At 50.0% G+C, this 25,430-nt stretch overlaps 5 protein-coding genes across 5 annotated transcripts; 2 read left to right on the forward strand and 3 right to left on the reverse strand.

Moving 5' to 3' along the window:
• Nucleotides 1–290: 290 nt before the first annotated feature.
• CDV56_107880 (BCS1 and AAA domain-containing protein) lies at nt 291–2,030 on the forward strand (the record flags this gene model as incomplete). Its single annotated transcript, XM_026761499.1, has 1 exon — nt 291–2,030. The coding sequence occupies one exon, from the start codon at nt 291–293 to the stop codon at nt 2,028–2,030; it is 1,740 nt and encodes a 579-aa protein (XP_026616091.1).
• Nucleotides 2,031–2,329: 299 nt separating this feature from the next.
• On the reverse strand, nt 2,330–3,312 carry CDV56_107947 (glycoside hydrolase family 43 protein; the record flags this gene model as incomplete). Its single annotated transcript, XM_026761566.1, has 2 exons — nt 2,330–2,998; nt 3,049–3,312. 2 exons carry the CDS (start codon nt 3,310–3,312, stop codon nt 2,330–2,332), a joined length of 933 nt encoding a protein of 310 aa, XP_026616092.1.
• A 2,743-nt stretch (nt 3,313–6,055) lies between these two features.
• On the reverse strand, nt 6,056–7,460 carry CDV56_108077 (DUF821 domain protein; the record flags this gene model as incomplete). Its single annotated transcript, XM_026761696.1, has 2 exons — nt 6,056–7,000; nt 7,071–7,460. 2 exons carry the CDS (start codon nt 7,458–7,460, stop codon nt 6,056–6,058), a joined length of 1,335 nt encoding a protein of 444 aa, XP_026616093.1.
• Nucleotides 7,461–8,109: 649 nt separating this feature from the next.
• On the reverse strand, nt 8,110–12,915 carry CDV56_108143 (kinesin-3 motor protein uncA; the record flags this gene model as incomplete). Its single annotated transcript, XM_026761762.1, has 1 exon — nt 8,110–12,915. The coding sequence occupies one exon, from the start codon at nt 12,913–12,915 to the stop codon at nt 8,110–8,112; it is 4,806 nt and encodes a 1,601-aa protein (XP_026616094.1).
• A 10,100-nt stretch (nt 12,916–23,015) lies between these two features.
• Nucleotides 23,016–24,125, forward strand: hapB (transcription activator HAP2; the record flags this gene model as incomplete). The annotated part of the gene is made up of 1 exon (XM_026762149.1): nt 23,016–24,125. The coding sequence occupies one exon, from the start codon at nt 23,016–23,018 to the stop codon at nt 24,123–24,125; it is 1,110 nt and encodes a 369-aa protein (XP_026616095.1).
• Between the last annotated feature and the right edge of the window lie 1,305 nt (nt 24,126–25,430).

Consider the following 25,430-nt stretch of genomic DNA (forward strand, 5'->3'; position numbering starts at 1 on the left):
CCCAACTCGACCACCGACAAGGTCAACCTGGACTCTTACTCATTAGTATGGAGTCATATGCGCGGCACAGACATTTAAAATGCGGCTGGAGTCACACTGACCTTTCTACATGAGGCGTATGAGGCTCTTGCTGTGGGCCCATCGTTGGTTGATGCCTATTGTTCAGCTGTGCAACATGTGCGCTGACCTACAAGGGCCTACGGCATATAAAGGCCCGAAAAACGTATATAATGAGTGACGCAGGCGGTTGATCTTCTTCTGTCTCATTCATTCTCATCGTCATCACGTCGATGGCTTTGCCGACCATGGCCTCGTATTTGGGCAACAACATCAGCAACAACAGCAAAAATGCCACAACCATCATCAACCCATCCGACACGGCTGTCCTGGACGCCTTTATCCCCGGCTACTCTGTCCTCTCTCGCCTTCTAGCTTCATACCTCCAGATCGACCTATCGTACTACCTGCCCTTCCTTCTGATGGCCGCCGTAGCTACCGCCTCCCTGCGCTACAGCATTAACAAACTCACCCGACTGCTGGGGGAATACTTCACCTCGACGGCGGAGATCCGCCTCGACGACGAAATCTACAACTACCTCATGTTCTGGATGGCGCAGCAGCCGTTCACGAAGCGGACGACGCATTTCGTCGCGGGGACGAAGATCAGCAGTGGGATGCGGTACTGGGATTCCGATAACGGCGAGGGGTCGGACGACGAGGACATCTGCGAGGAGGACGACGGCGGCAACGACAACAGCGACATGCTGGCCAACTTTGATCGATACTGGCAAAAGGTCATCAGCAAGGACAAGTACCGCACGCTGCGGTTCACGCCCGCAGAAGGGACGCATTACTTCTGGTACAAGGGGCGCCCGCTGGCGTTCGTCCGGGAGCGGGAGGAGAACAACGGCGGCGTGAGTCTGCGGTGGGTGCCGGAACGGCTGTACCTGTCGTGTCTGGGGCGGGACCCGAGCATCCTCAAGGAGCTGCTGGCCGATGCGCAGCGCGCGTATGTGGCGCGCGACGGCAACAGGACGATCATCTACCGCGGGCAGAAGAGCGGGGTGGATGACTTCGACTGGGTGCGGTGTATGGCGCGGCCGCCGCGGCCGCTGTCGACGGTTGTGCTGGACGAGGCGCAGAAGCAGGCGTTCATCGACGATATCAAGGAGTACTTGCATCCGAGGACGAGACGGTGGTACTCGAATCGCGGGATTCCGTACCGCCGGGGATACCTCCTGCACGGCCCGCCGGGCACGGGCAAGACGAGTCTGTGTTTTGCGGCGAGCGGTCTGCTGGGCTTGACGCTGTACCTGCTCAGTCTGAACTCAAAGAGTCTCGATGAGGACAGTCTGATGTCTCTGTTCTCGGAGCTCCCGCGGCGCTGTATCGTGCTGCTCGAGGACGTCGACAGCGCCGGGATCACGCAGAAGCGCGCGGAGGACGACTCCGCGGCGTCCGCCGTGCTCGTGGAGAAGGACAAGTCTAGCGCCGAGGAGAAGGAGTCCGAAACAACCTCGAACAAGGGCGTTTCGCTTTCGGGTCTGCTCAATGTCATCGACGGAGTCGCCGCCAGCGAGGGCCGTATCCTCATCATGACCACCAACCATGCGGAGAAGCTGGATCCGGCTCTCCTCCGTCCAGGACGCGTCGATATGACTATTGCTTTCGGATACACGGACCGCAATGCCATGCGCGATCTCTTCTCGGCCATCTACAGCATGCTCGAGGGTGATGTGCGGACATCCAGGATGAAGTCCGTTAGAAAGGCGTCAGGACAAGGGAAGAAGCAACATGGTGAAGCTGCAGTCGCTCGGGGAAAGCCGCAGCGCTTGTCACGGGAAAGGATCGCAGAACTGGCGTCCGAGTTTGCATCACGCATCCCAGAGGGTGAATTCACCGCTGCTGAGATCCAGGGTCATCTACTCAACTATAAGAATGAGCCAGAGGCTGCTATCAACACGGTCGAGGAGTGGGTGAAAAGTGTTCGAGCCAAACGGAAGGAAAAAGAACAGTCTAAGACGATATAGACCAGTGATACCCACAACATTTGCCATGAAATGATACGTTAAACAGATTGGAAGCACCAAAATTCAATCTGTAAAGAGTCACCCCCCAATTGACAAAGCAATTTTAAAATCGAAGAAACGGTCTTAAATACACTCCAGAAATAAATCATTCGACTGATGACAATGAGGTCAGTCGCAAGGGATTCAACAATAGAAAATATGTAATAGTATGTATAAATAGCCCACCGTGGCAGAAAATATTGCAAGAAGAGTATCAACCCAGGACGCCTCCCAGCCCAATCATAAACACCAAACGTCACTTAAAGAAGTGTAACCTGATCGCCGTAAATGGCAATGTTCGCAGCATATGTACATCGCTTGTTGGACTCACAGAACCCGTGGAAGAGCATCTTGTCACCACATCCACAAACGGTGCCTCCACCAGGTGAAGTTAGTCCGTAGTCGCCGGTTTGGAATAACTTCTGACCAGTCTTGACATACGGGCCTGTGATTGACTTTGAGGTCGCCCATCGCACGTCGTATTTAGTGTCCGTGAAGCAGTGGGTAGAGTAGAAAAGAAAGTACGTGTCACCGTGCAGGATAAGGTTGGGAGCTTCGACCAGAGGTCCATCGCTATCGTCACGGTCAAGAATCTGAATGGCGTTTCCGATGGGCGTGAAGCCATCATCTCCCACTTTCTGCAGAAGAATCGGTGTGGGTACCAGAGGAGCAATGCCGTTATTGCAGTCTCCACCATGGCCGATGCTATTGCCGTCTACTTTGAAGACAACGTAGCGGCTACCATCCTTATCAAGAAATCCCGCCGGATCGATCGAGCCTCCCTGGTCCAGTCGGCATGATAGTGGCGTCTCGTTCGGCACATATGGTCCCGTGGGATCTGTCCCTTCAGAGACGGCGACGCCCACGCAATGATGCCTCACCATCTGTTTGGCCTCGCCTGAATAGTACATGACATACCGGCCATCGTTCTTGGAAGAAAATTAGCTGCTGCTGAGTAGAAAGATATAAGAGCACATACCCTCCTGATGACGTCCGGAGCCCAATGATCTATTTCAGTCTCCCACCCTGCAAGAGCTGGCAATGCCTCTTTGTCGAGAAGAGTCCATGAGCTGAAATCCGCCGACCTAGCCACCTGGACGCGCTTGCCATTGCCATTTGTGCCAAAGGCATACCACGCCCCGTCCGCGCTCTGTACGAAACTAGGGTCTGGAAAGTCGGAATTGATTGCCATCCACGGTCCTCTAGCTCGCTTCTCAACGGGGGAAGCGAAGGCAGCTGTCATGGCAGTAAGGCCTAAGGCCCAGAACGTTGGTCGAGTAATCCACATGCTTGTAGAACGGATGGACTAAGATAGAAGGAAGAGATCGTCGAGCTTAATTGCTGTATCAGCGGACCTCAAGCTCACAATATGACGATCTGTCTTGAGATCAACGTAAGAAAGAATTCTGCATTACGTCTGTAGAGCTTGGGATGCGTCATTGCTTTATATTCAAATGCCCTCGGCGCTGCCGAGAAAAGGATGACTGGCATTCCATAGACTGAATTGGCTCTCGACAACTCTCATTAATCAAATTTTCTTTGACGAAATCAGCAGTCATGCGATATCGTCCCACGACAAGTATGCAGCAAGTGGATTCGAGCATTGAGATAGCGGCTGGGTCTGCTGGCCTGAACATTGGGCGCATCGTGCAGCATATCAGGCAAGGATCGCTGCAGAAACAACATTTGGTATCATCGGACATTTATTGGGTTGTCAAAATAAACAACAATAGTTAGCAATAGTGAACCATGTCTGGCCCATCGTTTGGCTGAAGTGGCGCATTTCTGACGTTCGGAGCAATGGCCGATGGACTAAGGTACTGTCCATACTACTGTTGCACTCGGTCACTGGGCCCTCGTGGATCCTCGAGAGCTCAGGAATTTCAATAAGTCTGTGATCTGTATGGCCAAGATGGCCCAACAAAGCGAAAGCGACGCCTTCTAGAAATCCACTATCACCTGAAGACTCAAGAATATCCGAAAACGGGAATCGAAGTATGAGTTGTGGGGAAGTACCGATGCCGAGCTGCAGATCATTTGTGGGGACTGTCATCTATCGAGTCTTTGATGATTTAGTAGCAGGAATATGACCCTTGATCATGGCACACGGATACTTTGCTCCGACACTGTGACCTGTAAACGGTACATGGAGAGCGCATTATCCGATCAGTGCGCGACGCAAGGGCGATGCAGACCGCCCATGCCTGAGAAATGTAGTTTGCTCGGACTATTGGTGATAAAGATCGAGGCCCCTGTGGTGGGAATGATGGTGAACAGATAGTTACTGCAAGGAGTAACAGAGTGAGTGTTGCAACGATCGTTGCGAGAGGCTCCCATATTAGTTCAATTGAACACACGACAGGGTCTCTCCAAAGAACTTCACCCTGCTTCTGCCCTTTTTTTCTTCCTCCCACAAGTACTAGTGGACTGTGGACATCGGACCCTTGTTTGTCTACTGACGGTCGGTATGAATCAAGCCAATCACGATGATCGAGACTTCCAAATGCCATGCATGATCTGGTGTCAGACGCCTTCGGAAAGTCGGGAAATTGAGGAAGGAAACACTGATTGATTTGTCCAATATGAACAAAAACAACAAGAAGATTCATGTGCCATGTGACTTGGATTGATTCCCAGAAGCCCAGCCGGTGAGTTTGTTGTCCATTAGAGAGGCAAGTAATGGAGGTCCCCCGTTTTCCAAATTCAAGAATGCCACTAGGCTTAGAAGAAGTGCCGTCTATCAGAATCATGACACATGGCCAAGTGCGCAAGGGATTCCTGCGTATGTAAGGTGTGCCTTGTCGATCATCAACTTATTCCGGGTCAGTTGGTGGTATCATACAGACTATTATGCGCCCTCGGAGGACTTAGAATCGAAAAAGTACGCAGGATAAAGGGAATTCATCACCGAAGTTGTGCCCGATACTGAAAAAGCCCGACGGTGTTCAAAGAGAGGTCTGCTATGGCGTGGATGATTGCCCGTCATCTTCGCTAACAAATTGTTAGTTACCACCAACTCCGATGGCGTATGGCCCTTATCAGCTGTGTTGGCAGCTTGGCAGAAAGTCATAATTCTTAGAATGACACTTCCATCAGAAGACCTCCACCCCGCAAGTTGATGATCTGCATCTAGGGCTGGGATGACAACGCCGAGCCATGAGATTAGCAACTTCGCCTCAAATGTTGCCGCATCGATGTATTTTCCATTAAACTCACTGGCTTGAATCACAGTGAATGCGTACAGCGTGTCTATCATTCGAAGGACCGTCATGCGAGACTCTTTCATTCCGCTGAACCCAAAGTCTCGGTGTCCAAGGTCTAGGCAAACCAATCCTAATGTGTGGCAGAGAATCCAGCATGCTTGTACCAAGTCACCGAGGCACTCTAGGTAAGTCGAGGAGCAAACCAAGACCAACCGGAAAATTCGAAGAGCTCACTTGCGCATAATGGGCTGATGATCAGCATCAAAGTTCATGATCATCTTCCATGAGGTTTCAAGTGACTAGATCGCAAAGCGGATACGATCGGACGCAGTCTATCTCAAGATTGACAAAGAGTCAAGCCAATCAGTCTGCTTCAGCTGGTTGATTTAATAAAGGCTTTAATGCGCCGTGCAGGCAATTGCATGATGATGTCAGAGTACATGGTGATGAAAGAGATGAAAAAGTAAAGGAAGGGAGAGAGTTGAAAAGTAGAAAGCAGATGTTGTGTGCCTGGTGCCCTCAGATCTCCCAATTAGGTAACCCGTCTCAAATGCATTCTTTAAGAGCCTTTTAGACTTGTCCCGTCTATATTCTGGCGTTGAAGCAAGGATGAGAAAAACAGACAACTGCAATGTAAGTTGATAGATTGACATTCATAGTCCAAGGCGTCAATATAAATTCGTAAAGAGAAGTATATAGATGAGTAAGTAAGCAAAGCATGAGAGACCATATCCCCATAACTCCATGTATATGCACAGAAATATAACATTATCATTATGATTTTCATTTCACACGAGAGCCCGTGAGAAGCCATGTTTCGAAGGGAACCCCTCGCGCCTGCCTTTCCCCATTCTGTGGGGAGTTATACAGGACAGGCTCAAAGTCACAGGAAGCAGCGTACTGTCTAATCAGGTGTCTCCAATAGCACGACTCTGCCGCTGGAGTCAAGTATCGATCACGAAACGTTCTCATGGCGTTATCGGCGATCCGTTCCGCAATCTCAGGATTATCAATGAGGAAGCTGATCTTCCGATCGAGGTCTGAGAAGTCCCGCTCAACCTCCACGTAGTTCGCTTCAGGACCGGACGCAATCAGCGCCGCATGGTGCGCCTCTCGCCAGACCAGCTTGTGCGAGACGACCACCGAGCGGCAGTTGAGCAGGTACTTCCCGCGGCCGGAGAAGCTGCGCCCTTCCGTATGCGCCAGAAACATGTACCGGCAGTGTTCCTCCATCGGCAGCAGGTTGTACCGCACATCATTCTCGTTGTCCCAGTCGATAACCCGAATGCTGGCCCAACTTCTTCCCTGCGCTGCTTTCAGCAACTTTCCCCTGAGCTCGGGGTTCGTCGCCACGCTGCCGCGCCACACGAGCTGCTTCTTCTTCTCTTTGAAATTCATTCCGGAGACCAAGGTGCCGTCGGGGTAGACTTCGCCCTCGTCCACAGCAGCAATGCGCCTCCGGATATCCTTGTACGGGCCAACCTTGACTTCCGGCCACGCCCAGTACCCAAAGTCCGGCATGAGCCAGATACTCTCGTCCTCGTCGCGCTTGGAATACGACCAAACAGGCCCTGGAACATTGCTGAAATCATCCGCCGTGAATACAAACTCAATATTGGGCAGGCGGTGTCGATCCGGAATTGACTGCAGGGCGCGATGCAGGGAGTTCAGCGTTGCTTTCGCCCGGGAGTACGTATACGGCTGTGCCGCATAGTCAATGATATACAACTAACTCATACACCATTAAAAATGAACCGATCACGGACGAGTAGACGCGCCACCAACAGGAACTGCTTACCTCTCCCCTCCAAACCGCGGCCCGCACCATCCCCTCCTCGACCACAACATCATCCACCTCCTTAAACGTAATCTTTCTCCCCTTCCTCAGGGCTGCAGTCTTCTCAATCTCAACAAAGAGCTTCGGGAACGCTATCCGACACTGCTCATCGGAAAGAGCGTGGTCATCTCCATCGCGCTGAACCACAAACTCCCATTCCGTCTCGGTGTGGTTTGTCGAGGAACAGTGAGCGCTTGGCGGGATCGTCTTGAAGGAATTCTTCAGGGCGTATTTGGCATAGTCGGTTGAATATCGAGATCCCAGGATCAGGAATGTGACGATGATCAGTGAGATTGCGGCGCCTGGAACCAGGAAGCGGGTCCGGGGGGGTTGTCCCTGCGTCCAGCGCATTGGGATTACACTCGCACAACGAAGTAGTATATATAGATAGATGCAGATGATAATGTAGGAGCAGACTCTGAACAGTAAAATTGAGTACTTAGTAGGTACTTTGACAATTGACGGTCTTCGCTTATCGAAGCTCTATCGCTTTCGGTATGATAAACATGTGCCAGTGTTACCATGGCAACAGGACAATCTTGATATGACATCGTCAGAGGACAGGCTCGACGAAAGCCCTGTGTCTCTTCGTGCATTCTTCTTCGGAAATTAAGGGAAATAATATAGACAATGGCACTGCCGCCTGTGGAGGCCCAGGCCTTTCGTGTTATATCAACTGGTCGAATCTATGTCTTAGAACAATATATCTCAGATATGTACAAGGGGATCCGAGTGCCACAAGTAGCAGATGTATGTGTTCAGGGGTATCTCAAAAGGAACCAGAAAAGACAGAAATAGAGGCTGCAGTCAACGAATTATGTATAGACGCCAGGCCCTTGGCTCAACCAACTCACAGAAAAGTAGAAAGGAATAAAAAGTTGTTCGACTTGGGAGGGTAGCCAGTCAACAGAACACGTAGAATGTACAAGTGACAGCATGAGTCAATAGCTCCGTTTTGGGGAAAGCCATGCAGAACCAGCTTTTGATATCGAACGTCACATTAATTTCCGTTGGGTGAAGGACGAGAAGCTCCATTGCTAAAGTAGCTCTCGTCAATCTTCAAAATCCATTCGACCTTTTGCGCCTCTGTCCGTGCTGCAAAGAGGAATGTGTTTTGCGTTCCGTAGATTGCAAATACGTTTGGACGGCCTTTTGCAGACACTCCGCTGTCAGACCCGGAAAGCAGTCGTGCAAAGTCCGGATCGTGATCAACACGGGAGTTGCGCAAGTTGATAGCGTTGATCTCATCGCCGTCCGGAACAGAGTATATGTGGAGATACGGTCGGCGGAGTTCAACAAAACGTCGCACCCAATGACTGTTTGTGTCATCGGGAGTCAGTAGGTAGCCGGATTTTAAGGAAGAAGTGTTCTTTGGGAGTGTCTGTATCGTTGCGATGAACCGCGGCTTTAATAGTTCCTGATCTGATACAGAACTGCCATCATCAGATGCTAGTGAAGACTGCTTCGTGCGCGACGCGAAAGCGGCTCCGTCTGGTGGAGGCTCCGTGTTGCTTCGAACTAGGATTGCTTCAATAGGGTCGGTCTTCGTAGTCCAAAGATCGAGATATTTCCGAAGCAGTTTAGTTTTGCGCTCATTCAGCTCTTGGCTCCGGAGAGGTGTTGATCGTCCGCTCCTTGCTGGCGAAGGAGCCAGGCTATTGGCACTGAGAGCCCCTTTTGCAGCATTCAGCTCAGCAAGACGCCGGCGTCGTTTGCGGGCTGCAATATAATCCCGCACCAGTGAAACCTTTCGAGGCGACCACCTTGTCAAAAGTTCCTCACCCTTCACATAATCGTTCTGTGTATTCATGCGCCAGAGATCAGCGGCACGTTTGGCAGAAACTGGACGGATGGCTAAAGAGAACATGCGAACTGTTGAGTGGACAATCCGAGTCGAATTGAAAAGTTGTTTGAACATGGACTGTGGGCGCACATAGGTTCGCCCTTGAATCTGAAGTGTGAGATCTACCTCGAATGGAACAGGATCTTGTAAACGGGAGGATGCAAGATCCCAGCGAACCGTGACCTGCACGCGATACTTGTCCGCAGTAACGCGATCAAGCAGAAGAGAACCATGTAAACTCGAGTCCCATTGAGCGACCAGCGTGACGTTAGATGTCCCATCAGCATTTTCCTTCACCATAGGCTCCTGAACAAACTTCAATGGCACATCCGGGGTCTGAAGGTCTTGGTCGGGAATCTTGCCCCACGGATCAAGCAGTCTCACAGAACCAACGCGGATATTGGTCAGATCGTCCCAGGGAAGACTCTCGGTGGAGCTGTAGGTAAGATTGACAAGAATCCGACGCTGTAGTCCTTGGTGTAGTTGATACGTGCCCGCATCGAGACTGTTGCTTTGTACCACCTCGACAGGGAGGTACTCGCCTGATTCTGCCAATTCGAGGACTTGCACCCTCGCAAATACATCATGTCTCTCTTCAGAAAAGAACTCAGACTCAGCTATGCGAGGGGCCTTGCGTTTCTGAGGAGGCAGCTCCGCCGTATCACGCATCTCATCCCAACTGATGAGCTTATCAAGATGCATCTGCGTCACGCGTGCGTAGATGCAGATCTTAAGCGCCGACGTTCTGGAACTCGAAAGAGGCAAGCTCATGCTATGCACACTTTCAAAGCGGATGGGACTCTCATCAAAGCCGCTGATCATCTGCGTGGTAGTTGCTCCCCCTTCTTCGGAGATGCCCGGAACAAAGAGTTGGGCATGCACGTCCGTCCCCTCCCATTCAGCAAAGCCAACCATATCGCGCATGACCACATTGAATTTGAGCGTAGATGACGGCGCCTGTGCCGATGAGGGCTCCAGTGACAATCTGACTATACCGACAACGTTCTGTGTGTACGGCGAAATGACCTCGACGGAAAAATCCTGAACCCGCGTCTCAAAGACAGCTGTCAGGGGGATATCGGCATCACCCACAAGGGAGTACTGTGGTGAGCATGGCTCAGAGAAAGGGTTGTCGAGCCTGAAGTGCTGGATGTAGTCCGGACGATCTATGTACTGGTGCAATTGGCGCATGGCCTGGAGGCGACGTTGAAGCTTCTCAATAGACCAAAGGTGGATGACGCATTGTTTGAAGTCGATCACTCGGACTGCAATGCAAGGCTTCTTGGTCTCCTCTAGAACGATATCCTCATCTCCTGAGATGCCGTTGAGTACAAGGTCGTAAGACGATGCCATATTGTGTCCATGGTCAATGATTGCGAATTGAAAGCTGACATTCTTGTCCATGATTTGGCTCATCACTTGGGCCTCTTTCAAGAGCGACGCATGCTGTAATATTTTCTCGGCCATGCGGACGTAGTTTTGCTGGGACCAGTGCCGAAAAACCGAGGTTGCAATTCCCATTTCTCGTTCATCCAGCTTTGCAAAGCCATTTTCGTAGATTCTCGGCACTGGCTGGCCCATTTCTTTCATATGATTCTCAAACGCCTCTTTCTGCTTCCTCAGTTGTTCTTCGTACTCCTCTTTTGTCGTCCTGAGGGTTTCTTCCATCCGTTCTTTCTCTAAACGTAACTCCTCGGCGTCTTGATCGGAGGCTTCGGCAATTCTGAGTTTGTCTTTAAATTCCTCCTTCTGCTTGTCCAATTGACGCTGCATGTCCTGTCGAGCAGCCTGCAAAGTAAAGTCGCTTCCATTTTGTCCTTCACCATCGTACTGCTGCCCAGGGGTCCCAGGCATGGTGATGGCGGTGTCAAGGGAAAAATTGTCAATGGTACCATTAGACATGTACTTGTCACGAACTGGGAATGAGCTCAGCGAATCTGAATCGTCTTCATTTTCTACAAGTCCTCGACGTGTTGCTCGCACTTTCTGCACGTCCTCGAACAGAGCATCCAGTTCGTCGTCCGGCATGTGTGAGATGTGATCGGGGCCCAGGACTGCACTGACGGCTTCACGACGAGCGTAGAACCAATCCGATTCGCCACCTCGTTGTGCCTGCATTGGCGAGTCGGCCCTACTCGAGTCCCCATCCAGCTCTGAGCCAGTCTTGCTCATAGTTCGGTCGTGTGTTTTGGTCGGCGCTGGTGACCCAAGTTGACTGGTGGTGACGGAATGGCGCAGCAAACTTTGCTCCACTCTTTCGGCGCGAGCCTCTTGCGGATGGTTGAAACGAAAGATGTGAAAATCGCCAAGGATTATTCGAAAACCACTTTTGAGACGCTTGGGTTTGTCGATTCGCAAACCGTTAACCATGACTGCGGCACCCTCGCTGGGTACAATAGTAACGACATTGTCCACATGTTCAAACGTGCAATGGTTGGGAAGGATCTTGGAGCCATTCAGTCTGATCTCCACATGACTTCCTTGCTCCATGTTTCCAACGGTCGTCGTGCCAGGCTTTATATTGTAGACGAGACATTCGGCAAGTAGCGGGTCATCACTCAGGTTGACCAAATGGGGCATTTTCTTCGGGGTACTCAAACCAATGAAGCCCTTCTCAATGCTGATACCGAGCTCTTCAAGCGCGGCCTCACGTTCCCGATGGATCTGTTCCGTTTTCTCTAATTTCTCCTCCCAGGTCTGGTTCAAGTCCTTGTAGAGCTTTTCGCTTTGATTCAGCTGTTCCACGATCTCCGCCTTGCTGACCTTGGTGACAGTACCGTCTGCCTTCTGAATCGAAACCATCTGCTTCTCCAGAGGCGTGTCGGGAGGATAGTATTCCTCCGCAGGCATACTACCTTCAGGTGCTCCAGCGGTTGTGCCGCCTCCAAGCTTAGCTCTGAGCTGTGCCAACTCCTCCTTCAGTTCTCTGATCATTCTGGCATTCGGATCTTCATTGACCACCGCATGGTTCTTGATCCGTTTTGCTGAATCAGCGTAGCGCAGAGTACTAAGAGTCTCATCGAAGTTGATGTCGGCAGGCGATATGGCTGCAATCATCGCTGTCATCGAATTACCTCCCAGAGAATCCTTCAATAACCAAGTCAAGATGGAATCACGGTATGGGACCATTGAAGCATTCTTCTTCTTGCCTGAGGCAACGTCTGCGAGAGCTGCAATGACACGACCGAGAGTTGATAACGAACGGTTGATTTCTGCTCCCTCTTTCAAGCGGGCGCCAGTGGCTCCTGTAGAATTTGCTCTCTCTGAACCGGCAAGATCAACCAGACTAATTCTAGACACCTTCTCCGTGTCCATCGAGGTCTCGGCATCGTGGCGTTTCTGCGTCAGGGTCAGAGTGAAAACGGCGTGCGATCGACTGGAGGTCTCGTTCATGTTCGTGGCGGCCACTGTTCTGGCCTTGTTACCCTCGTCCATCAGGTTGTCAATCTCCTCGAAAGAGCGCACGGCGAGCTTCGCAAGGTCTTCGACATATGGACCGGTTGACGGATGCTCACGGACTTTGAGATTACCCTTGTTTGACGGGTTGAGCAGGTCGCGAACTCTTTCATTGTAGATTTCGAGGTAGGACACTTCGACTGTACAGTTGAGGTTCTTGTCTTCTTGCATCTTGGCTATGCGCTGGAACATCTCCTGGCAGATTCTCGGGATCACACCGTATTCCTTGCCATATCCCATCATCGAATAAGACTTTCCGGAACCCGTCTGACCGTAAGCGAAGATACAGTTGTTGTAGCCTTGAAACGCATTGTCCAGCAAAGGAACACCCAAATCCGCAAACAAATTATCTTGGCCCGCATAATTGGGAGCATTCTTGTCGAAAGACCAATACGACCTGTCAAAGGCGAAAGCCTTCGGCCCCTCCACCGCACCTTTCCCGCCAGCTTTTCGCGATTTCTCATCAGCGCCAGGCGGAGGCACGAGAATGGTCTGGTTTCCTTTCATCTGCACGATACATTTTGCCCCTCTGTCGATCTCTGTCGACCAGTATCCAATCGGTCAGTGGACATCTAATGATCGGAGGACCGCAAGACCTCACCTCTGCTGTTGAACGGTCGCACTCTCACCACCACCTTGATATTTCCGCCGCCTCCTGGAGCCATTTTAAATTATACCCCATACACTCGGGGTCCGCTATGCACCTCCAGTTGCCAAAGAGTCGAGTCCCAGGGGACGGGCGCGAGCGCCAGGGGTTGCGTAACACCGATGCCGCGACCGCCGCAAAGTGTGCCGCTTTTTGGAGGAGTCGCAAGAGGTGTTTTTCAAGGTCTTTTGGGATTGTAATGAAGCTGTTTGTTGTCTTTTATCGGTGTTGCTCCGGCAGTTTCGAGATCCCAATTCAGCATCAACAAAGACGTCATGTAGTTTGTTTTCGGGCGGACATATACTGTTTCCAGGGGAATCCGGTCAATGATAAATCGAGTCCGTAGGTCGTCAGTCTGCCATGCGCGCAACCTTTCGTTGCAAACCGTCTAGAGGAATGATTGACGCGAAGGCAGGAAGGGCGCTATGACAATCAAGTTGAGATTTGAGATTTGCCTGGGAGGCTCTGTGCTCTACACCTGGGAGAGGTACCGTACTATTATTATTTCCCAGTGGCACGGGGAACAGCCACATGAGACTCCGACCGAAAAGGCGGGATCGAGGGGGGTGGATTAGGTAAGCGGCCAATCAAATGTACGCCCCCCTTCATCGCTCCTTGGGTCCCATGGACACGCAGAACGGACTTTAAGGTACCTTGCTTGACCCTCATCTCTGAAACCAGACATACTTGAGATTAATCTAATCAAGATCTAGGATATTTCGGCCCGTCATCTATGCCATCTTACCCACATTGCTAATGGTCAAGAAGAATGATACAAAATATCGTCTGTGATGAGAAATCGAGATCCGCAATCATTAATGGCCCAAATGAGGTTACTCTGCTCATGCCCTTCTACAGGGCTTCTGAGCGCATCATACGTGATATCATCCGCGAAGTGCTGCGAACTACAGGCGTGAGCTCAAGCGAGTGATTTAATCACCTCAGCCATAATGCTAGAGTAGCGCCGAGTTTGGATTTTCGATACTTCTCAGGAACATCACTTGAAATCTGCAGGATTCTAACTTCCAGTTGGATGAACGGCCAACGTCCTATGTCGCCGTCATCGATGGCTACTTTGTTTCCTCACTGGATTAGTTGATATGGATCTGAGCAAGGGGGATTGCATTTATAGCATTCATTAATGGCCCTCACTTCACCACGTTTTCTCCCCAACGATTGAGGCATGTGGAAACCGGGCAACTACTTCTATAGCCAAGTTCTTTTGGATCAGCTGCGATGTGAACAAGCCGTGTTCGTGAGTGACCGGCAGACAATATTCTGGCATCGCAGTCTATGGGTCTTTAATGTCCTTATGAACAGGCCCTGCTCAAAGTGGCATGCTACTATTCTTCGGATGCATTCTGTATTCCTGGCTAGATTTGCAGGATTCCTCCAACTTTCGTCTCCATATGATCAACTCCTAGCTCCTTTGCAGGTGCGACAGAAGCGAATTAGAATCAAAAAGTACTCATTTTCTTGGCAACAATGGTCTTGGTCTGTAGAAGACTGGGTATCTATAATCCCGTGGATCTTCTGCACTGCGAGAGCCCCATCCAAGAAAAAGATGTTGGTTGTCCAAGCGGATGGACAGACATGGCTCTTCGGGGCTCGGTTCCAACGGTCCGAGGGTCTTTCGGTGCCTTTCTGATTCAAGCCATTGGCTTTGTATGGACACCGAGGACGTGGCGATAACGAGGGATTCGCTAAGGCGTGTCCTTAGTCGACTTGCGAGGGCCTATCCGCTGTCAATTGACTGCGTGTCTGGCATAATGCGGCTCGTTCGACCACGGAAGGAGTCCAATGATTCAGCGAGAGAATGGCTGTTTCGTCGTTACTCAAGTGCATCTGCGTCGAATTGCTGCACCAGGGCCATGAATGAGTCAGCCGGCTGAGGGTTAGTCGATAGCAAAGATGAGCGTCCCGTATTCCGACAATACCTTACCATAAGTAGTGTCCTCGAATTTAGGTCATCGCGAGAAGACCCTGCCCTCAATAATCTTACAGGGCTGACGGCGACGAGACAAAGCCTTGGCTACGACATCACCGTGTAGGGATGTGGGTCAAAGCTGACATTCAAGGAGCCCTGAGACATCAATGATCTCGTTCTTATATAAGTCTTCATTCTCCGCGCAGCGAGACATATGCACCTTGACTCTGACATAGAAGTCAGACGAGCATCATTCATAACAGTAGACCAGCAAATATACATAGTCATCGAAGGATTGCCTCCACCACCCTGGAATCCAGCCGGTCCTGATCTACCGCTCTGGACTCCTCACCAATCTCACAGAAGTCAGACAATCCCCACTTGTGTCGGCGTTGTCGCTGGGTGCTATTTTCGACCTTCGAAGTCAGAGGGAAAGATTGCTTTTTCCCCTTCCGCAATTGCATGAGCAGGTCAACCTTCTCTGGCAGGCCCAGACGAGGACACCAGCACCGATCATCTTGGGCAGTTTATTTCTAACAATGGCAACGACGCGTATAGGGATATGTATTTGGACATTCTGGAGTCCCATGTACCAAGCCTCGGGTGTCTGCTAACCTGTGTGCGAGACGAATTGAACGCCAAACCGCAAGGGAGAAGAAAGCTATACTCTTTCATTGTCATTGTATGTTAAACCCGGTCACTAGATCCCAACGGACTGCGTAAAGCAAGACATCGCTGATTAGCACTTGCGCAACTTAGCGGGTAAAGATCGTACCGGTGTTGCTTCGGCACTGCTGCTGAGTCTCGCGGGTGTCCGGATGAACTTGTTGCGCGGGATTACACCCTGGCAAGGATCGGCATTGAGACAGAGGAAGAGTATTTTCTGCTCTCGTTGCAAAAGGTATGGTCTGCGTGCGCTGTTGGAGCCGCGGGATTCAAGGAGGTCTATTGCTGTTAGGGCTTCGTATATGATGGCGTTTCTGGAGGCTGCCAAGGTGAAGTATGGCGGGATGGATGTGATTGGTATGGGCAAAGCTGATGTCGAGACTCTTCGGGCTGTGTTGAGAGGGAAGTCATGAAGTGATGATTATCTACTTCAGATATTGTGGTAGAGGCTGGCTGTATACTCTACGTTTGGAGTCAATATCTTCAGGTAATAAGGTTTTGAATGCTATGCCCAATCGCCGCATCATGCAGGATCTTTCTTCACCTTGAACTTACAGAATGTACTACTAGGTACCTTTGCAACGGGAATCGGGATAAATCTTCCTGTTGGTGACCGCAGATATAACAGTCAGGACCACCCAACCAATAGCTCCCACAAGGCCAGACAATCAATCAAAGATAAGTGATGATTGAACTCTAGTACCTTAACCTTTTGAGACTGTAATATTGTCCCACCTTGAATAATCTCCTTCCTAATCAACCTAGTCATAATAACAACAACCATGGCTGACCTTGATAACATCCATAGGGGATGACTTTCTTACCACAAATCTGTCTGTTAAAGTCAGCTTACAGCAAGGTATGCTTCCCTGACTTGAAGATAGTTCATCATATTAATACATAACAATCCCGTTCAAGACAGTAAATACGTCCTCCCTTCAATAGCTCTACTAAAGATACCTAGCGGTGTATGTATGCCCGTCGACATACGTGGTAGTTGCTCTTAGTGCCCAACCTAGCAGTCTCAACGTACCTTATAAAGGACAGTGTACCCATCTTTATGGAAGATATGGCGTACGATTATTTCAAACGTATAATTTCTGTCCTGTCTTCTTTCGGCTGGCTATATGGTCTATTTATTCTGTGTGTTTCTACGGACAAAGATCTCTTGCTTATGCCAACTATGCAGAACTAGTCTCAAACATACGTGACAAATCTGCTGCTGTGTTGACGGGAGTGTTTGGAAGCTGAACATCGTGCAGAAGAATTCCGGATGAGAAAAGCAGAATATGGATGGAATGGTAGAATGGTGCAGATCCTTTTCTGCATCTACAATGTCAACAAGTTCTTATTGGTAAACGACGAGGACATTGCAATCGGTTATTGCTGCTTCTTCTGGAGATGTCCGGGGATGAAGGTTCCTTATGGGTCAGCCATCAATGGGTGTCGAGGTCAAATTTGCCTCATTTGAAACAGGCAGCCAAACATGCACGCAGCTCGGAGATCAAGACTCCAGTCGTAGAAGAGGGATAGGAACAGGATAGGCGGTCATGAACAGCTAGGATGACAAGTCAGGAACCAGTAGAGTTGGCCTAGAACATGATAGCAACAGACGTCAGCGCCGGTATGGGGCTATGAGCGCTTCCAGAAGAGCCAGGATGCCTCGTCACAGGCTGCATGGCCAATAGTGCACTGCGCTTCTGTGATGCCTCACTCTGAGCTGGCGTATCAGGGCGTAAGGACTCATCTTGAGAGTCTGATTGGGCGCGCTGGATGGGGCAAGATTGGACATCTCGTTTCGTGCATGCACGAAGCCCACGAGCTAACTTTGTCAAGTCTCGCTCCCGGTGCTCGATGAAATCCATACGAGCGAGACATTGGATCTGCGTAATTCTGATATCAACTGCGCCCTGCAAGTCGTATTTTCGTCATGCAATGCAGATTCGGCGGCAGGATGCGGGCCTTGACATGGCCGTTGGTGGCCTAATATCCGCCCTTTGCGACTGGCTTGTCCTGGGCTTCATTGAGTAGGGCACTAGACAGCGCCAGTAGCTTATGTTCTTGTCACTGCGCTTCAATCTTGAGTGCCATTTTATTTGGTACTAGTACCTTGTATAAAAATCATACTGTGGCATTTCTGGCGAAAGGTGCATCTTGATCATAGTCAAAGTGTAAGCCACGATGGATATGACAGGGTAGCCTGCACCTGGCAGAGAGTAGGGACTTTTTATTTATTTGAGCCATTGTCCAGTTTCGCCCCGACCCTTCTCAAGGGCGTGGCTAACGAAATATGATGGCTCATGCAACATCGCTTTGTGAAACACAGGAATGAGTCTGATTCTTTTCAGTGCACATGCTCCAGCTAGCTAGGATACTTTGATGACTTCAGACAAGTGCATGTCTGGTGTGATCATCCCCTCCGTGCTCCTGTAAGAAGCTGCTGGCGCGACACAGAAGCAATGTATGAATCTCGATGACTCAGAAGATGACTTCACTGTACATACCTTTTCCGCAATATTACTTGCGCTTAAGATATGTTTGAAACAGGTGTCATATGTCCTGTGACTTCTTACCTTGCCGGAGATGCGTTGGGTGCCAGATGCTTTCTGCCTTGCATCAAGCACCATTGCTTCTCCAGGGATATGCAGAAACGTTATATAGATCCTGCAGCAAGTACGCGCCTCTTCTGAAAAGGCGGAGAGATAATAATAACGCAGGGAAGGTAGAGCAGTGTGTGTAATCTAGCTGTGAACTATAAGCTTGTGGTTGCTGATATATATGTTTGCACTATCGGACCTTACAGATTGAGGGAAGAACATGTATCCATGTAAAACCTTGGATTACATATTCTCCTGTGTCGCTGATGAGCCCTTTGGCTCTAAGAGCAAGTTCACCTCGAGTCTTCTATCGAGGTCTCATACTGGAGCTCAATCCCGACAATCATCTCCCATGCTCATTCCGTTGAGAAGAGGCTGGAGAGGCGGTGTGGGGAGTTTTGTTTGAACTTGTGCCAACCTGACGTCAGGTGGCCTGAGCTTTTATTCCTGGCTGTTTGTTCTGCGTAATTTTGGGCTTGTACGCTTGTACAATGGACACAAAAAAAAAAAAACATGGAAAAAAAAAAAAATTTAATTGTCATTTACTGTACGGAGTAGAATTCACATCGAGTCCAACTCTTTCTCGTCATATACCAAAGCATAGTTCTCCACCGGTTTCTGGCAAATCCTCTCTGGAGTATGAACTAGATATTTTCAAGAGAGAAGAGGCCAATATCCCAAGGCTCGAAGAGAGTAGTATCATTATTCGTGATTGAAGGGTCAAGCTTCCACACGTGGTGTGGGACAGATCGGCGCCATTTGTGTCAGTGTGTTGAGCGATCTGAGGACTGGACAGCTTGTCGGGCTAAGGTTTATGGTACAGATTGCCCCGATTCGAGTCTTATCGGTTTTTACAAACGCTTGCTCGCAAGGAGTCTCTCACAATAATGTAATCACAAATGTAGATTGATACATATCAAGGCGTTGTAGAGACACCAGTACTGTTCTGCTCGCCATGCTCTTTACGAACTCTTGCTTGTTATGCATAGATCTGCAATGGGTTGTTGCTGCCTGAAACTTTGAGCTTTCGACTTCCCACTGCATATGCCACTCTCTCAACGACGGTACAAATAGGCAACCTGTCGCTCAGATATCGGTAATGACGCTGCAGTTGCTAAGGTGTCATTGAGAGTAAAGGGCCTAGCGAGCCATCCTTGTATTATGAAGTGGAAGGCCAGCTTGGACACGGGTTTGAACTTGAAAATGAGTTTCCTAATCGAGGCATATAGCCGAGGCTGGGTCAGGCCTTCACAAGATACGCTGAGCATTCACTGGATGAAGAAAATCTAAACGAGGCGCAATTGATAAGCAATATGAGTGCCGAATTTGTGCTCTAAAGGGTACACCTCGAGCATTTTGTACTCTGTAGTCCTTGACTACAACACATCTTTTCTGTTATGCTTCATATCATGTGTTTTTTGAGCAAGTGACAATAATGGTAGAACCATCAATGACCAGTCAGAAAATTGCGCGGGCAGCAATTGCTCGACAGAATCCAATCAATTTTGGAAGGTGGCTGGTCAAGTGGAATACATCGCTCGGCTCCTCTTGTTTTGGTAACTTTCAGGTTAGACCACAGTTCGGGAACTTCCAGGTCCCATGGGTAAGGTAAGGTAATGATAATATAAAGGATGCCCTCACACGTGATAGGTATTCAGGTGGTGCATCCATGGATGGATGTATTCGGCGTGGCCGGAGTTCTCTGCATAATCACAATGTGATACTTCGACAACTTCCCAGGTTACTTCGAGATCTGCCTGCTAATGCTCATCAGACTACTTGAAAATTGTGTTCACTGAGTCAGACTACCATAAAGTCTTAATCAAATAGCATAAGGATAAGGATTGAGTCGTTGGGCATTCTTCCAGATACCTGCCTTACCGTTTTATCTGACGTATTCTGTAAAATTACAAGTGTATCATCGTGACAGTACACGGACCTAGCGAGAAAAGTGGGGCAAACCCTGACAATACAAGACGGTAAGGGTTCTGACCACTCGCTGGTCCGAATGCTCGCCGCCTCGACCGCTAAACGAACGGCCGAGCCAGTCAGCTCCCCTCTGGACGCGTCCGGTACAAATGCCCCATCGCCCGCCCCTTCTCGTCACTGCGGCTTTCTCTCTCTGCTTCCTCTCGTTGGTCATCCGCCCTCTCCAGTCCCTTGCTTGCCCTCCAGTCAAGGCTCACGGACTGCTCTTTGCTCTCCTGCTCGGCCTGCGACTCGTTCACTGCTTGGTCGTTGGCTTCAGATCACCGATCTTGAATTCCAGCCAACCCAATCATCATTGATTGATCCTCTTTTTGAACCACCCCATCATCATTATTATCTCCGTTCTCCTCGTGCTTGATTGATTGTTATCATATCATCATTCCACGGAGAGTTACCTTGATAGGCATACATTGTGCTTGGATTATTGGTTTACCTCGACATCTTCTTCTTCCACGGTACCTCGTCATCGAATCATCGTCCTAGGTATGTATGAATTATAGGCCTTCCCCCTTGCACCACCATTTCCGTCGGTTTCATTTCATGATTTGAACACTTTATTCTTGCTCATATCCAATCGCGTTACACTGGTCCCCTTTGCGGTTCAGAACCGCCAAATCACTTTTGTCCTTGTATTTGTCTTTTTTATTTTATTTTTTTCCCACTTGCTCCAAACCCATTTGCGCGCTTGTACTGGCATTCAGTTCCAAAGGACCTCTTGTTTATCCATTATCAACCAGTACCATTACGTTGCATTTCATTTCAGCGAACTATACTCCCTTACCAACCTGTTTCCATTATTATCGTTCTTTTGTTGTCTGCCATTCTGGTCATTTTATGAAGGCGCGAGGCGACAAACCCACCCACTACCGATCTGTGGCTTGTCCTCATTTACGGATCAACCCGGGCCGGACTGACATCAGCCGTAGCCTCGAAGTTGTGCTGGGACCGCCTTTGTGCTGTTCGCCTTCTCGTTGGCAGAGGCCGCAGAGCTCGCGTTCCCTTCCTCTCATCCCCGCGAATCATCCCAGATCATCCCAGGTCCCTCTCCCGTGACAGCAAAAAGCGGGATCAAATCATCGCGCTGTTTCTGCGCCCTTGATTGCTTCGAATTGGAAGCTTGCTGTCAACAGTCATTCGTCACCCCTAACCCAGGTAATGAGATCTATCAAACTTTGTGTCAAAACGTGTTGTTGTTATTGCTTCCCTCTGCGGGCCGCAGACCACGCGCGACAATGATCCCCTCGTCTTGTTGATGTTACCCACTTCCATACACAACTTGATTGTCGCATGTATCCCGAGCGTTGCAGAAAAGCTCTACCTCCTGGTCCCTTGATACCCTAGTGCGATATTTTGACTATTCATGCACTGTTATACCTGTCAATATCGCGTTCTGCCCGCACCTTTTCCCCGAGCCGCAATGGCCCCCAATCAGCACGCGTCAACCACATTTCAACTTTTGACTCTATGGCCCTTTTCTAACGCTTCATGCTACCTTTAGACGTGCAGCATTGTTTACCTCGTTGCGGGCCCAAAGTATAGTCACTTGTGGTCCTCATTACCATCCGCGCGGACCAGAAGACCGGGTCTGAACCGGAATTCGTATGCGTCGCATTTAGATAAGGTATGTTGGTTGCATCATAACTCCCGCTTGCCAGCGCATACATCCTTCAGCCCTGAACAGTCTAAATCGCCACGACTGACCCCACCATTTTTCAACAAACTGCTGTTTTACTTTTCGACAGCACATATTTCGCATGTGGTTGGCGGGAAAGCACATTGCTGATGGTCTTCAGTAGTTGTCGTGCAAGGCCCCTCAGGCCTATTCTAATATCAATCCTCTCAAGTCGCAGAAGTGGCATTATCATCCCAGACCGTGGAGCTGGACATCGTCTCCCACTCGGTTCGGAGAGAAGTGCAGGCTACGCTACCAGCACCGCCTCAAATTTCTTCCAGCCCGTCTTATTCGTCCTGCAGAGACGTGGCCGAGCAACCTGCCACATCTAGAAGCTGAAACAGGCTTAACAGGGAAGCCTGGCTTTTACGAGGTCAATTTCACTGCGTAGTGACTTTCTTGCTCTATTTTTTTTGCTTTTTCGCTTGTGGCTTCGCCTCGTGCCGGCAATAGGCAATCGTGCATTGTTATCAACAAGATTGCGTTTTGTCTGACAACGCATCAAGTACCGCATTTTCTCAAGGGCACCCTGTCCCGCTGCATCAGAGCCCAACCACGTTACATTTGTGGTCAGCGTATTAAGAGTATCCACAAAGAACCCAAAACATCCGGAAGACCATTGCTTGGAGTCATTTCGGCAAACAACCGGTTGTTATCTTTTGTTGAAAGCCCTTGTCGCTGATAGCTGCGAAGTCAGTCCATTCGCGAAACAAAAGTCAAGGTAAGCTTCTCCGTGCAAGTGCCTCTCTATCCCCATAAGCCCCTCACTAGTGATCCAGTGACCGTTCAGCGCTGCGCTCCATACTGACGCGAAAACAGAAGCCTGCAGACTTGCGCATTTAATTCGCCGAATCATCGGTCGCAAGGGCTCGCTGCTTTTGAGACTCGATTCTTCTTATTCGCGCCCCTTCGCGATAACCTCAAAGCACCCCATCACTCTAGCACGCTCTCATCCAGTCATCTGCTTCTACCTTACTTGATCTCTGCGCGGCAATCACCTACTTATTCGAGCGGTTACTGGGTTGAGTAACCCCATTTCAATAAGAAGGTCTAACCAATCATCGCGTAAGTTACCAAGGTGACGGAATCATCCGTCGCGTCTCCACCACGATGGAATATCCTCCACAATATCAACAGCCTCATGGCCAGCACCCTCACGCCCCCTCTCACATCGCCGGCCCTTACCAAACAGCGCCACAGAACGCAGGTTCAACTGTTGGGTCGATGGCGTCCCCCACAAATCCACAGGGACACATGCAGCAGCCGCACCCTGCACATCAAGGCTCTTCAATCGTCCCGTCGCAATCCCATTACCAGCAGGCTCAGAATGCCCCGGGCTCGGTACATCAACAGATGAACTTTCCTCAGTCATATGGCGTTACAACGGCTATGCCTCAGCCGTACGGTATCTCTCCTACACAAGCGGCTGCAATGGCTACAGCAGCCGCGTCTGGGCAATTTTACCCACTTCACCAAGACTCGATGGCTGGGCAAATGGCACAAGGACCCCGTGGTTCTCCTCGCATGGCCGGAGTACAAGTGAAAGGTGACCGGAACCCCCGATCGCCGCCACAGATTCCAGGACAGATGCCCCCAATGGGCACCCAACTATCCATGTCCCAAAGTGCCCAGATGCAACAGCGTCGTATGAGTCATGTCGGTAGCCCACATGTCCAGACTGCTCAACCCGTGCTGAATCATATTGCTCGGTCTTCGGTTCCCCCACCGATGGCGCCGCCGCCTCAGCCTGCTATTCAGCAGAGCCAACCGTCACCGGAGCTTGTCGCCGGTGCTGCCGAGGAGTCTCCCTTGTATGTCAACGCGAAGCAATTCCATCGCATTTTGAAACGCCGGGTTGCCCGACAGAAGCTGGAAGAACAGTTGCGGCTCACGTCAAAGGGCCGTAAACCTTATCTACACGAGTCGCGTCACAACCACGCCATGCGACGGCCGCGTGGTCCCGGTGGAAGATTCTTGACGGCCGACGAAGTAGCCGCTATGGAAAAGAAACAGGCGGCTGCCACTGCGGGCTCAGGCCAAGAGAACGCGGACTCTGGTAAGCCTGCCGGAGAGAACCCTTCATCCGCGCAGAAGCGGAAGTCTAGCGAGGTTCACGACGACAATGCGAACTCAACCAAGAAAGCTAAGACTGGCGGAGCTACTCGATCAACTGAGGACAGTGATCGTGAATCTGCAGAACCAACCGATGAGGATGGTTGAGCCTGACGAGCACGAGCTGAGGCTTACGCCCGTCAGTGATGACCCCGATGACGCCATCTCGGGACTAATTCTGTTCTGTACTTCTTTGATCGTTTCGCCACTTTCTCTCGTAGCAAGCGATGTGTGACTACTCATCTCCAACGCAACCCTTACCATTTTCTCTCGCAAAGTTCCCGATCTGATGTCTGTTTATATTGTTATGCTGGGACGAATTTCTGACTATTACCCCCTTGTCGATCGGCTCATTAAGTGATGTTTCCAGGATTGACTTGTATGAAATGACTGTTTTTTTCTTTGATCTCCTGCCTTTTCTTTCTACCTTCTTTCTACCTTTGGCGTGGTCCCTGTGCCGAGTGCGTTGCCGCGGAATGTAGCCGGCTTTTCGCATGGCCCCCTCGAACTCAAATACTGGCAATTCGAGCTGCTCCTCAACGGCCAACGGCAGCATCTCCAGATCTTGTGCCGCTCGCCGACCGTGTCCCTGCAATATAAACACTGCGACCTCGACCACGCATTTTGTCTTTGTCCTTCTTCTTGTTTCATGTTACTCGAGTTCATGTTTGGGATTTAGAGGGAAGGAAACCATCACTGGTAAAATATGGACCACAGAATGATTGACGGAGTGACACGGTACTACTGATATAGCGACAGCTAGTTTGAGGCGAGCCCCAAATGCTGATGGATATATGACATTGGAATGCCCAAGGTGCATTCATGACTGGAGGATTGTGGGCCAAGTCAGCCCGTCTCTACTTCCACTTGACTTGCATGTGCGATTGTCGTGCTTTGATTACCTCTTAACCCTCTTTCGCCTTACTTCTCCTTGGTCTCCTTGGATTCCATGAATGTTTTCTTTCATCAAACAGCGCCCGCTCAGGTGCCCAAGGCACTATGTGCCAGCTGATCCGCAAATCTCGAGTAGCTGGCGCTGATGATCAAAGAAATAGGTGATTGCCTGCCGAGGAGTAGTTGGCATGAGGTGTGCATTCATCCGTGCATTATCTTCCTCAATGACTCTTTATTTATATGATTCTCATAAATCTGGTTTCTCATTTCATTTTCTTCTATATGACCCTGTTCAATGTGGTTTGCGAGATGTTCTTGTGATTCCCAATGGGCAATTCCCCCGAATGTCGTCTGTACAAATATCAAGTCATACTTACCAGCATATTCGGCTTGACACCCGGCCTGACCGGTTGAGTGTTGAACTGATCGTCTACCTAGTTTGTGAATAACAACCTTAAGATACAAACTTCATACTTATATGGAGTACATCGTACTCTTCTTTACTCTCTCTTAAGACAA

Source organism: Aspergillus thermomutatus, assembly GCF_002237265.1.
Source record: "Aspergillus thermomutatus strain HMR AF 39 chromosome Unknown NODE_50, whole genome shotgun sequence".
Lineage (NCBI taxonomy): Eukaryota > Fungi > Ascomycota > Eurotiomycetes > Eurotiales > Aspergillaceae > Aspergillus > Aspergillus thermomutatus.